The sequence below is a fragment of the Pseudoliparis swirei genome, chromosome 20, assembly GCF_029220125.1.
Source record: "Pseudoliparis swirei isolate HS2019 ecotype Mariana Trench chromosome 20, NWPU_hadal_v1, whole genome shotgun sequence".
NCBI classification, from domain to species: Eukaryota; Metazoa; Chordata; class Actinopteri; order Perciformes; family Liparidae; genus Pseudoliparis; species Pseudoliparis swirei.
In genome coordinates, this window is record NC_079407.1 from 29,034,023 (window position 1) to 29,047,700 (window position 13,678).

General features: G+C 50.0%; 2 protein-coding genes across 2 annotated transcripts in view; both read right to left on the minus strand.

Annotated features, from left to right (window-relative positions):
• Nucleotides 1-1,909: 1,909 nt before the first annotated feature.
• Nucleotides 1,910-4,586, minus strand: rnf7 (ring finger protein 7). Its single transcript, XM_056441219.1, has 3 exons — nt 4,419-4,586; nt 4,289-4,336; nt 1,910-2,098 (listed from the first exon to the last, which is right to left on the minus strand). Exons 1-3 carry the CDS (start codon nt 4,582-4,584, stop codon nt 1,980-1,982), a joined length of 333 nt encoding a protein of 110 aa, XP_056297194.1. The 5' UTR covers nt 4,585-4,586; the 3' UTR covers nt 1,910-1,979.
• A 786-nt stretch (nt 4,587-5,372) lies between these two features.
• The window catches only part of LOC130211351 (ras GTPase-activating protein 2-like), a 43,148-nt gene continuing 34,842 nt past the window's right edge, over nt 5,373-13,678 (minus strand). The window contains exons 12-15 of the mRNA XM_056442090.1: nt 9,356-9,470; nt 9,190-9,211; nt 8,463-8,730; nt 5,373-8,350 (exon numbers count right to left, since the gene is read on the minus strand). Coding sequence (XP_056298065.1) covers nt 8,320-8,350; nt 8,463-8,730; nt 9,190-9,211; nt 9,356-9,470 — 436 coding nt within the window. The 3' untranslated portion in view covers nt 5,373-8,319. The remainder of the gene's footprint in view (nt 8,351-8,462; nt 8,731-9,189; nt 9,212-9,355; nt 9,471-13,678) is intronic.

Below are 13,678 nucleotides of genomic sequence, written 5' to 3' on the forward strand. Positions count from 1 at the left end.
AGACTTGGAGAGGCAGGGTCCAACTGCCACCACGAGGAAGGAAAGTCGCTCTGCATAGAGACAGGCTGGCCCCCTACCGGGGAACATCCACCCCATCAGGACAAGAGCCTGGGGCACGGGGAACCCTGGACTCAGCCCAGACTACCCCCCAAACCCTTCCCAATGGGCCCAGCCTTTCGGCCGCCCCTTCACAGACTCTTAGTGTCCCTGGCCCCGCCCCCCCCTTCCCATCCCTGCCCTTGGTCCCAGCGTCCCCTCAACCCCTTTTCCTTCTCCCCAGCGCCGACGGCAGCCTCAGAGGAACCGCAGGCCCCCTGGCCACCTGAGAGACTTTGTTTGCCCCCTCGAGGGCAAGGGACTTTGTGGGGGGAGGGTAGTGTAACGGACTGAGGGAATGTTATGTTATAAATGTTATGTTCCGGATGTAAGTGAACGCCTCACGAGCTGGTAGCTGTGAGGCGTGTCTGTGATTGGACAGCGAGTGATGTTGTTGTGTTACGACTCGTTCGGAGCAGAGCTATGACCGGAGCAGACGTGAAGCTGGTTTGGAGGTTTTCACGGCGTTTTGCTGTGGTTTTGGCGCAGGCTACGGCCAACAGGAGCCTGTTCTATGTTCCTTGAATAAACACCCTATAAGCCATCTACGTCTCGTAGCGTTCCTGACCCAGGGTCGCTACAGTACTTAAACATTTACCTTCTGGCATCTTTTTTTATTTTTATTTTTAAAGCCGAAAATTCCGCCACTTAACGCCCCTCTCTGTGAGCGCTGCGCAGACAGCTCGACACGGAGCAGCGCGTGCGCTCTGATCGCTCTTTTATTGAAGTATCGATGCTAAAAATCTGCTAAATCACATCGTGTTTCACGTACGGGTACTTTGTTAGCATCGCTACACCGTGCAGCGTGACAGCAGCAGATGTAGCGGGCTAACATTCAAGCTAACGCTGAAGACATCTTGACGCTGATTGGCCGAGACGCGACACGTCCCATCAAAGATGTTTTATTGCGAAGAGCAACACTTCACACTTTCTCCGTGTCCCACTCCAATCTCATAAACGCCGGCCGGCCAATTGACCCCCCCCCCCTTCCCCCAAAACAAAAACTCTTCGGATCTACACGATTCACTCAAGTCACCTATTTTGGTTTCAAAACGGCGAATTTCGCCGAAAGGTGAGGGATTCTCATGCCTGATTATATATATATATATCTATATTATAGAGATATATAATATATATATAATATATATAATGCATCTATTCAAATGACCAGACACGTTTACAGATATATACAGTTTATTATTATTTAAAAAGACATTTTCAAGATGTGCTGAACGCCACAGACAACGTCACGCTAACATGAGACAACGGGACCAAGCTTCACCCTTCCTCCGCCTCCTCATCAACCAATCAGCTTCCTCCTCCTCCTCCTCCTCTCGGGGCCCAGCAGGTGTGATGAAGTTCCTCCTCCTCCTCTCGGGGCCCAGCAGGTGTGATGAAGTTCCTCCTCCTCCTCCTCTCCTCCTCTCCTCCCCCTCCTCCTCCTCCTCCTCCTCCTCCTCCTCTCGGGGCCCAGCAGGTGTGATGAAGTTCCTCCTCCTCCTCTCGGGGCCCAGCAGGTGTGATGAAGTTCCTCCTCCTCCTCTCGGGGCCCAGCAGGTGTGATGAAGTTCCTCCTCCTCCTCCTCTCCTCCCCCCCTCCTCCTCCTCCTCCTCCTCCTCCTCCTCCTCCTCCTCCTCTCGGGGCCCAGCAGGTGTGATGAAGTTCCTCCTCCTCCTCTCGGGGCCCAGCAGGTGTGATGAAGTTCCTCCTCCTCCTCTCGGGGCCCAGCAGGTGTGATGAAGTTCCTCCTCCTCTCCTCCCCCCCTCCTCCTCCTCCTCCTCCTCTCGGGCCCAGCAGGTTCCTCCTCCTCCTCTCCTCCTCCTCCTCCTCCTCCTGGCCGTCTCTGCGGCCCTCAGCCCCTCCGGTGCTCCCCTAGAGGAGCTACTTGCCGATCCTCTGCACCACCCAGTCCTGCTGGCAGAGCGGACAGCGGTTGTTCTGCTTCACCCACAGAGACATGCAGCAGTTATGGAACGAGTGGTTGCATTCACCCCACACCACTGCAGAGACACAGGGAGCAGCCATGAGGGAGGGTCACACACAGAGGACACAGGACACAGAGGACACAGGACACAGAGGACACACACAGAGGACACAGGACACGCAGAGGACACAGACCACACACAGGACACAGGACACAGGACACAGAGGACACACACAGGACACACACAGAGGACACACAGAGGACACAGGACACAGAGGACACAGGACACGCAGAGGACACAGGACACGCAGAGGACACAGGACACAGAGGACACACAGAGGACACAGGACACAGAGGACACACACAGGACACACACAGAGGACACAGGACACGCAGAGGACACAGGACACAGAGGACACACAGAGGACACAGGACACAGAGGACACACACAGAGGACACACACAGGACACACACAGAGGACACAGGACACGCAGAGGACACAGGACACAGAGGACACAGGACACAGAGGACACAGGACACGCAGAGGACACAGGACACACAGGACACAGAGGACACACATAGGACACACACAGGACACACACAGGACACAGGACACAGAGGACACACACAGGACACAGGACACACAGAGGACACAGGACACAGAGGACACACACAGGACACAGGACACACACAGAGGACACACACAGGACACAGGACACACACAGAGGACACACAGGACAGGACACACAGAGGACACACAGAGGACACACACAGGACACACAGGGGACACACACACAGAGGACACACAGAGGACACACAGGACACACAGAGGACACACACACAGAGGACACACACACAGGACACACAGAGGACACACACAGACACAGGGGACACACACACAGGACACACAGAGGACACACACAGAGGACACACAGGACACACAGAGGACACACAGGACACACACAGAGGACACACAGGACACACAGAGACACACAGAGGACACACAGGGGACACACACACAGAGGACACACAGAGGACACACACAGAGGACACACACACACAGAGGACACACAGAGGACACACACACAGGACACACAGGGACACACACAGAGGACACACACACAGAGGACACACACACAGAGGACACACAGAGGACACACACACAGGACACAGAGGACACACAGAGGACACACACACAGAGGACACACAGGGGACACACAGAGGACACACAGGGGACACACGGAGGACACACACACAGGACACACACAGAGGACACACACACAGAGGACACACAGGGGACACACGGAGGACACACACACAGAGGACACACAGAGGAGACACACAGATGAGACACAGAGAACACACACAGAGGACACACATACAGAGGACACACAGGGGACACACACAGAGGACACACAGAGGACACACACAGAGGACACACACAGAGGAGACAGAGGACACACACAGAGGACACACAGAGAACACACACAGGACACAGAGGACACACACAGAGGACACACAGGATGCTAAAGTAAACCGTTCATTTAAAGGTGGATAATTCTACTTTAAGTTCATCTGTGATTAATTATTTCCATCTCGTTCCTCTCCTAAAGCAACAGCCGGACACGTGACCTGTGACGGGTCTCATAAAGAGGCATCTCCTGAGGGCCACGCTGTTAAACGTCTTCACTGTTCACTCTAAAGTTACGTTAACATGTGTTATATTGTCATTAACGTTATGTGTTCAGCTCTTATCAAAACGTGGCTAAACAATCTGTCAGCTCACGTTTAATTCACTCAACGTTTTCTAGTCATCTACAATGACGTCATACCTCCACGCTCATGTGTCTTTAATTGGAACAAACAACAATAACAATAACCTCCCCCTCGGTCGGTTTCTCTGACAGCTCCGCTAGCAGCAAGCTAACGTTAGCATGCTGGATGAACCGGTGTTACGGTTAAACAGGCGACCGTGTTAACTGGAGACTTTCCCCGCATCGCGGCCCCGTGAAGGCCGCTCTGTGATGACGTCATGAAGCGTCAACCCTCTCACACACATCTTAATATAATCTGTATAAGTGAGGGGTTGACACGTGATGCTATACACAACAACGGGGCATTCCCATCGTAAACCGCGGCCTGTAACGACGACACCAACGGGCGGTTGGCCGCCAGTTAGCACGGTCGCTTCTTCATCCGTAACACCGGCTAGCTCCGCGCTAGCTTCGTGTTTAACGCCGTTAAAACACGTATTTCACCGACTCACCGACACAGTCCTCCTGCTTGTTTTCCGCCTGGCACCGCAGACACGCGTCTGTGAACAAAGGAACACGGAGCGTGAGTTCCTGCCGCCGCGTCGAGCTCGCGGCCCGGCGGCGTCGGCCCCGCGGACTCACCCATCACCTGGACCCGGCAGATGGCGCAGGTGTCGCACTCCACGTCCCAGCTCCACATGGCCACGGCGTTCCACTTCTTCAGGGAGAACATCTTGTCCCCGCTCGACTTGGAGCCTGAAGCCGTGTTGTGGGAGAGCACGACGCCCGGCTCGTCGCCGTCATCCATCTCTGCTGCGGGTCGTCAGCCGGCCGACGTGACGTTAGCCGGAGGAGCTAGCGAGGCTAAACTAAATGGACGCCGCCGTTATCGGCGAACGTCACAGCGCCGCCGCGACACCAGATGGCGCTGTTTTCTAGGAAGGGAAGTCCTAATGACTAAATATTAAGAAATAAATTACCCCAAAACTCAAGAGAATCTCTTTTCACCGGCTTTAAATTAATTTTAATATTTAATAATGAAATTATTAATAAATATATTTATATATATATTTTAAATATATATATATTTTGTATATATATAACAAAATCTATAATATATAAATGTTAAAACATTTATGTATATTTCTATGTTCATTCCTACATATTGATTCAGTTTACAGGTTTTCTTTGAAATGCAGCCGCTTCATTTCAAAATCGTGAAGAAGAATTAATTTCTACATCTTCGAGTCATTCATGAAACCGATCAGACTGGATGTTTGTTTTCAGGCACAACGCAGGAATAAAAGGGTTAATGAGAGAGAGATGTCTCTGCAGGCTGCTGAGGACCACATGTTATTTAAACTTGAATAATTTCCTTTATGACTACAGACGAGGTCATGACATCATTGTTATGCAGCGTCAACCAATCAACACACTAAAGATCATGAAATATAGAACATTGTGGAGTTTTTATATATATATCATGATATACTCCACAGTTTGAAGACGCGTTGGCAAAGTGTATAAGTAAGTAAATAGAGATAATAATAACAAAGTGTTGTTTGTTTCAAATGGACACAGAGAAGACCAGGAATGGAAAATAAAATATTTAATGTGTATAAAAATAGCGTACATAGTATTGAAGCTTCATGAGTCTCTCACACGGAGCTGCAGGCCAGAGCGCTGGAGCAACTCAAGAAAACACGAGTCACAAGCTCTGAGCGCCAACGTGTCGACGGACTCATCGATGAGTCACTCCTTTCCAACCGGAGTTGATTATTGATTCTTATGATCTCATCTTCCCTTTTGAATTTGGCAATATTACAAGCGATGAAGACGTTGGTCCTCTGGCAGCTGGTGGAACTTAGACATAGAAAAATGTTCCCTCTTTAGAACCAGATCAAAGATCAGAAACCCAAAACGTGCCGTCTGGGCGCCTCTCGGGAGGCGGAGCCTCCGATTGGCTGCCGCTGTGGGATATTACCCACAAGCCACTGCAGTAACCCATCCAGCAGCTACAACCAGAGGAAACGTACCAACACGATACAACAGTGTTAAAAAAATACAAAAATATCTTCCTACAAAAATATACATGGTTAAATTCACCAGATATGCACGTTAGAAATATGACGGACCAGAAACTAAACAACGTTCACCGGCTCACGTCATCCTGTTACGATAAATTTAAGTTTCTTCATTGTTCAAACAGACAAAAGACAAAAGCAGAGGAATCAAAGTTTGATTGTTATCACAATACGATTTGTTGACCAATCAATAGTCAGATGACAGGAAAACAATCAGTAGAAACTCGTCTGGCTCTTCAGACGCTTCAGGCATTCATTTAACTCTGTTGAACCCCCGGGGGAATAAATCATTGCTGAGGACTCAGAGACACAAAGACTCAAAGACCCAGAGAGACAAAGACTCAGATACACAAAGACTCAGAGACACAAAGACTCAAAGACCCAGAGACACAAAGACTCAGAGACTCAAACTCTATGATCCATCACTGCATTCATCAGATGCAGCTCGACTTCTCAAAGATGATTGTTCTGTTAAATAATGTGCATCATTATTAATGATGCATCTTCTCCTTCACTGAGGACTCTGAACTTTAGAGAATAACTTCACACACAGAACCACAGAGAACCTCAGAGGACCAGAGAGAACCTCAGAGGACCTCAGAGGACCAGAGAGAACCTCAGAGGACCACAGAGAACCTCAGAGGACCAGAGAGAACCTCAGAGGACCTCAGAGGACCAGAGAGGACCTCAGAGGACCAGAGAGAACCTCAGAGGACCTCAGAGGACCAGAGAGAACCTCAGAGGACCAGAGAGAACCTCAGAGGACCAGAGAGAACCTCAGAGGACCAGAGAGAACCTCAGAGGACCTCAGAGGACCAGAGAGAACCTCAGAGGACCAGAGAGAACCTCAGAGGACCTCAGAGGACCAGAGAGAACCTCAGAGGACCAGAGAGAACCTCAGAGGACCAGAGAGAACCTCAGAGGACCAGAGAGAACCTCAGAGGACCAGAGAGAACCTCAGAGGACCTCAGAGGACCAGAGAGAACCTCAGAGGACCAGAGAGAACCTCAGAGGACCACAGAGAACCTCAGAGGACCAGAGAGAACCTCAGAGAACCAGAGAGAACCTCAGAGGACCAGAGAGAACCTCAGAGGACCAGAGAGAACCTCAGAGGACCTCAGAGGACCACAGAGAACCTCAGAGGACCACAGAGGACCACAGAGAACCTCAGAGGACCACAGAGAACCTCAGAGGACCACAGAGAACCTCTGGACCTCTGTGGTTCAGAACAAAGGAACAAACAAAGTGATTGTTTAAACTAAATCAAGACAATATTCTGGTTCCTCATCATCATATTTTACATAAGGCACTAAAGATGCTGCGACAGAAACATCAGATGTTCACTGTAAACAAGATTCACAATCACAGGGAACACGACTACAACTATCAATCAATCAATCAATCAATCAATCAACATATCAATCAACCAACCAACCAATCAATCAACCAATCATCTGCCATCAGGATCCAGACAGAAGACACTAAAGAGTTAAACAAATATTTTGACAAAATACAAACACACACACATGAACATGAACATATATATACATATATATATACATATATAAAATGTGTGTGTATATATATATAACGTATATATATATATACACATAAATATAATTTACTCCATTTAAAGAAAAATTATATTTAAAATACATTATTTTATTTTTTTCAAGTAAAAATTATGAAACTGTCTTTGGTCAAGAAATATATCTTTAAAATCTATAAAAGTTATTATACACAAATTAAAACAAAAAATTATTATTCACGATCATGTAACTGATCAAAATGCTGATAACAAGTATCTGATCAATTCACCCGATCGGTTCATCTGGAGCGCTCCAGACGTGTAAAGTGCTGCTGCATCGTTAATGTGTGATCAATAAGGCGATCGGTTCCTCTGATATGATCAGAACGTCTAGAACTATAAATACACTACAAAGCTTTACAAGTGGAGTCCATCGCCACCCGACAGCCAATCAGAAGACACCATTCACGTCACATGTCTATCGGTCGTCAGTGTGGCGCTCACACGCCGTCGTCATAGCGCTCGCTGTGGACCAATCAGAGCCCATCTGGAGTCATAGCTCTCTGTGGACCAATCACAGAGGAGGGATCCAATAGGAGGAGTAACCTCTGGAGAGAGGAGCGCTGCATCACAGCTGCTGATATAAAACATATAAAAGATGAGCGGCTTATTCACACAGAATCTACCGTGATGAAGTCAAGAGGACCAGGAGGACCAGGAGGACTCTTGAGAGGGGCCGAGGGGGGAGGAGCCAACAGAAGGGGTCTGGTTCCTCGTCTGTAGTGGACTCATGCTGTCTGGAGGACAGGGTGGATCTCCTGGACTCACAGCGGGCGGTCTCACTGGGACAGTGACTCCTTCAGGACCCTCTAGGACCCTTCAGGCTACGGCACCAGCTGGTACGGCGTTCAGGCCACGCCTCCTCTCCGGGTTAAGAGCATTTCCCGACGATGGGGTTGTCCCTGAAACGAAGAGCAGCCGTAAGAAGACCGGTTCACACCGGTTCCTACTGGTTCCCCCTGGGACTCCCAGGGACCAGCACAGAAGCAGTCCTGTGGGCTCTGGAGGACTCACAGGCTCCCGTACTGCGCCGTGCTGTCGCTCCTGACGCGGTGCTGCTTCTGGAGGTCCTCCATGATGTTCCGGAGCTGCTTGAGGGTCTGGAAGGTCTCTTTGGGTTCCTGGATGGTGAACTTGGAGTAGTCCTCCTGGTCCCGCTGAGGACCCTGGTAGACCGCCAGACTGGCACACGCATCTGCAGACAGGAAACACATCATGAGAGCAGGTTGAGGGGCTGGGTCCCTTAAGAGGAGCTGGGGTCCCGCTATAGGGGCTGGGGTCCCTTAAGAGCAGGGGTCCCCATACTTTTTCCTGAGAGGGCCACATAACGTTTCCCTTGTCTGCTGGAGGGCCAGCCGGGGGGGGGGGGGCTAGTGAGAGTGTGCTCACCTGTGAGCGCATCACGGCTGAGCGCTGCGCGTGCAGACAGCATTTAGCGGAGCGAAGCATTGCGTGCGCTCTGATCGCTCTTTTAATGAAGTATCGATATTAAAACTATGCTAAATCACATCGTTTTTAATGTACGGTACTTCGTTAGCATCGCTACACCGTGCAGCGTGACAGCAGCAGATGTAGCGGACTAACATTCAAGCTAACCTAACTTCCCAAACGCTGTGGACATCTGAACGCTGATTGGCCGAGACGCGACACGCCCATCAAAGATGTTCTATTGTGAAGAGCACCACTCCACATTTTCTCCGCGTCTCACTGTAATCTCAACGGCAGCGGGCCAGGTGAACACAATAATACATCGGAACGCGACTCTGGTATTGTGCAGGGGCGGGCCACATGGGAGGCGGAGGTGTGGAGTGAGTGGTGAGTGAGGTGAGTGTGGTGTGAGTGAGAGTGAGTGTGTGAGTGAGTGTGTGAGTGTGAGTGTGAGTGTGAGTGTGTGTGTGTGTGTGTACCTCGTCTATCACAGGCTTCAGGATCACTGTGAGGTAATTCTTCCCAACGATCTTCATCATGTCGTCGATGCAGCGAGTCGCCAGAGAGTTCCCCCGGAAGATAGTGTTGACCTCCCTGAAGAAAACCAGAGCATCACACACACACACACACACAGAGACACACAGAGAGACCATCACACACACACACACACACACACACACACACACACACACAGAGACCATCACACACACACACACAGAGAGACCATCACACACACACACACACACACACACACACACACACACACACACACAGAGAGACCATCACACACACACACACACACAGACACACAGAGAGACCATCACACACACACACACACACACAGAGACACACAGAGACCATCACACACACACACACACACACACACACACACAGAGAGACCATCACACACACACACACACACACACACAGAGAGACCATCACACACACACACACACACAGAGACACACAGAGAGACCATCACACACACACACACACACACACACACAGAGAGACCATCACACACACACACACACACAGAGACACACAGAGAGACCATCACACACACACACACACACACACACAGAGAGACCATCACACACACACACACACAGAGACACACACACACACACACACACACACACACACACAGAGAGACCATCACACACACACACACACACACACACACAGAGAGACCATCACACACACACACACACACACACACACACAGAGAGACCATCACACACACACACAGAGGACCACACACACACACACACACACACACAGAGACACACACACACACACACACACACACAGAGAGACACACACACAGACACACACACACACACACACAGAGAGACCATCACACACACACACACACAGACACACAGAGACCATCACACACACACACACACACAGAGACACACAGAGAGACCATCACACACACAGAGAGACACACAGAGAGACCATCACACACACACACACACACACACAGAGATTCTTCTCTTGGCTCTCTTCGGAGGCGGTCGCATTTTCTCTCCATCTCCTCCCCATGATCTTCCCTTCCCTGCTTGGCTTCTCTCGTCATGTCTTGTCTTGTTTTATACTTGAGAGACTCTCTCCTCATCGCTTCTTGAACTAAAAACCATGGACCGATCAACTGATCATCTGATCAACTGGTCTCTCAACTAATTGACACCGCCTTCTCGACGAAGCTTGGGTTCGGGGAACCTGCCCGTCCTGCCGGACGCTGCAACTGGTTACACGATGGACGTGTCGTGCCTAGCAGCCTTTCCGTGGAGGACGTAGATGACATCTACCTATTCGGAACTATGATTACAGGATTTCTGCTGTTTGATTTGGCGTTGCCCTGGTTTATCGGAAAATTAAGGAAACGGTGACAGCCGTTAAAAGCCCCTAAGGCTGCCCGACGAAATTGGATCGATTTGAAAATGGGAGGAAAGTGGTGGAATAGCAGGTGCGCAAATTGGATGTAGCTGCTGGCAGACCAAACAATCCCAATCTTATCTGCTTTCGCCCTCAACCAGAACGGTGCCTTGGCCAAGGCCGTTACTGGAACAACAACTCCCTGAAGATCGCTGAAGTGAGAACCTCTCATTCCTTCCCCTATCCACAGACACCTGTGGTTGTTTTCTCCCAGGTCCTTTCAAGGCTATCTCCATGGCAACCACCATCTTATGGACTGAGAACTCTGTCTGTTGTGGCCTGGGGAGGACGACATACCAGAACACGCACACGAACTTTCAATAATACTGATGGCATTCACTACCCCCTCCCCATCCCACGCCGCCTGCTTTTCACCCCAGTGGGACCGGACGGGGCTGTGGCTGGCGCTGCTATGTTGGCGCGGACCGCTGGTTGCTTGTCGGTGCTGGTTACCTTCTGCCCCAATGGATGGGCTTAGATCACCCAGTTGTTGGATTACCTCCCCTTCCTACTCGCTGCAAGTCATGTCTAAAATGTATGTGCTTATGTGCTAAGGTGTTTTTTCCTGCTCCCACACTGTACCCTCTCGGGGCATAGTCGGGGTTGGTGTTTTTCTCGCCTTCTTCCCTCATGTTATGCTGTAATCTTTCATCCACCCTTTCTTGTAATTTCGATGCTTTTGTACCTGTACTCTGGCAAACGACAAATAAATATATCATCATCATCATCATCATCATCATCATCACACACACACACACAGAGAGACCATCACACACACACACACACAGAGACACACAGAGAGACCATCACACACACACAGACACACAGAGACCATCACACACACACACACACACACACACACAGAGACACACAGAGAGACCATCACACACACAGAGAGACACACAGAGACCATCACACACACACACAGAGAGACCATCACACCCACAAACACACAGAGACCATCACACACACACACACACACACACACACACACACAGAGAGACCATCACACACACACACACACAGAGACCATCACACACACACACACACACACACACACACACAGAGAGACCATCACACACACACACACACACACAGAGACCATCACACACACAGACACACACACACACACACACACACACACACACACACACACACACACACACAGGACCATCACACACACAGAGACACACACACACACACACACACACAGAGACCATCACACACACACACACACACACACACACACACACACACACAGAGAGACCATCACACACACACACACACACACACACACACACAGAGAGACCATCACACACACACACACACACACAGAGACCATCACACACACACACACACACACACACACAGAGCACACACACACACACACACACACACACACACACACACACACACAGAGAGACCATCACACACACACACACAGAGACCATCACACACACACACACACACACACAGAGAGACCATCACACACACACACACACACACACACACACACACAGAGACCATCACACACACACACACACACACACACACACAGAGAGACCATCACACACACACACACACAGAGAGACCATCACACACACACACACACACACACACACACACACACACACACACACACCATCACACACACACACAGACACAGAGACCATCACACACACACACACACACACACAGAGAGACCATCACACACACACACAGAGAGACCATCACACACACACACACACACACAGAGAGACCATCACACACACACACACACACACACACACACAGAGAGACCATCACACACACACACACACAGAGAGACCATCACACACACACACACACACACACAGAGAGACCATCACACACACACACACACACAGAGAGACCATCACACACACACACACACACACACACACACAGACACACAGAGAGACACACACACACACACACACACACAGAGACCATCACACACACACACAGAGACCATCACACACACACACACACAGAGACCATCACACACACACACACACACAGAGACCATCACACACACACAGACACACAGAGAGAGACCATCACACACACACACACAGAGACCATCACACACACACACAGAGAGACCATCACACACACACACACACACACAGAGGACCACAGACACACACACACACACACACAGAGACACACACAGAGACCATCACACACACACACACACACACACAGAGACCATCACACACACACACACACACACACACACACAGAGACCATCACACACACACACACACACAGAGAGACCATCACACACACACACACACACACACACACACACAGAGAGACCATCACACACACACACACACACACACACACACACACACAGAGAGACCATCACACACACACACAGAGAGACCATCACACACACACACACACACACACACACACAGAGAGAGACCATCACACACACACACACACACACAGAGACCAACACACACACACACACACACACACACACACACACACAGAGACCATCACACACACACACACACACAGAGACCATCACACACACACACACACACAGAGAGACCATCACACACACACACACACAGAGACCATCACACACACACACACACACACACACACACACACACACACAGAGAGACCATCACACACACACACACACACACACACACAGAGACCATCACACACACACACACACACACACAGAGACCATCACACACACACACACACACAGAGAGACCATCACACACACACACACACACAGAGACCATCACACACACACACACAGAGACCATCACACACACACACACACACACACACACAGAGAGACCATCACACAC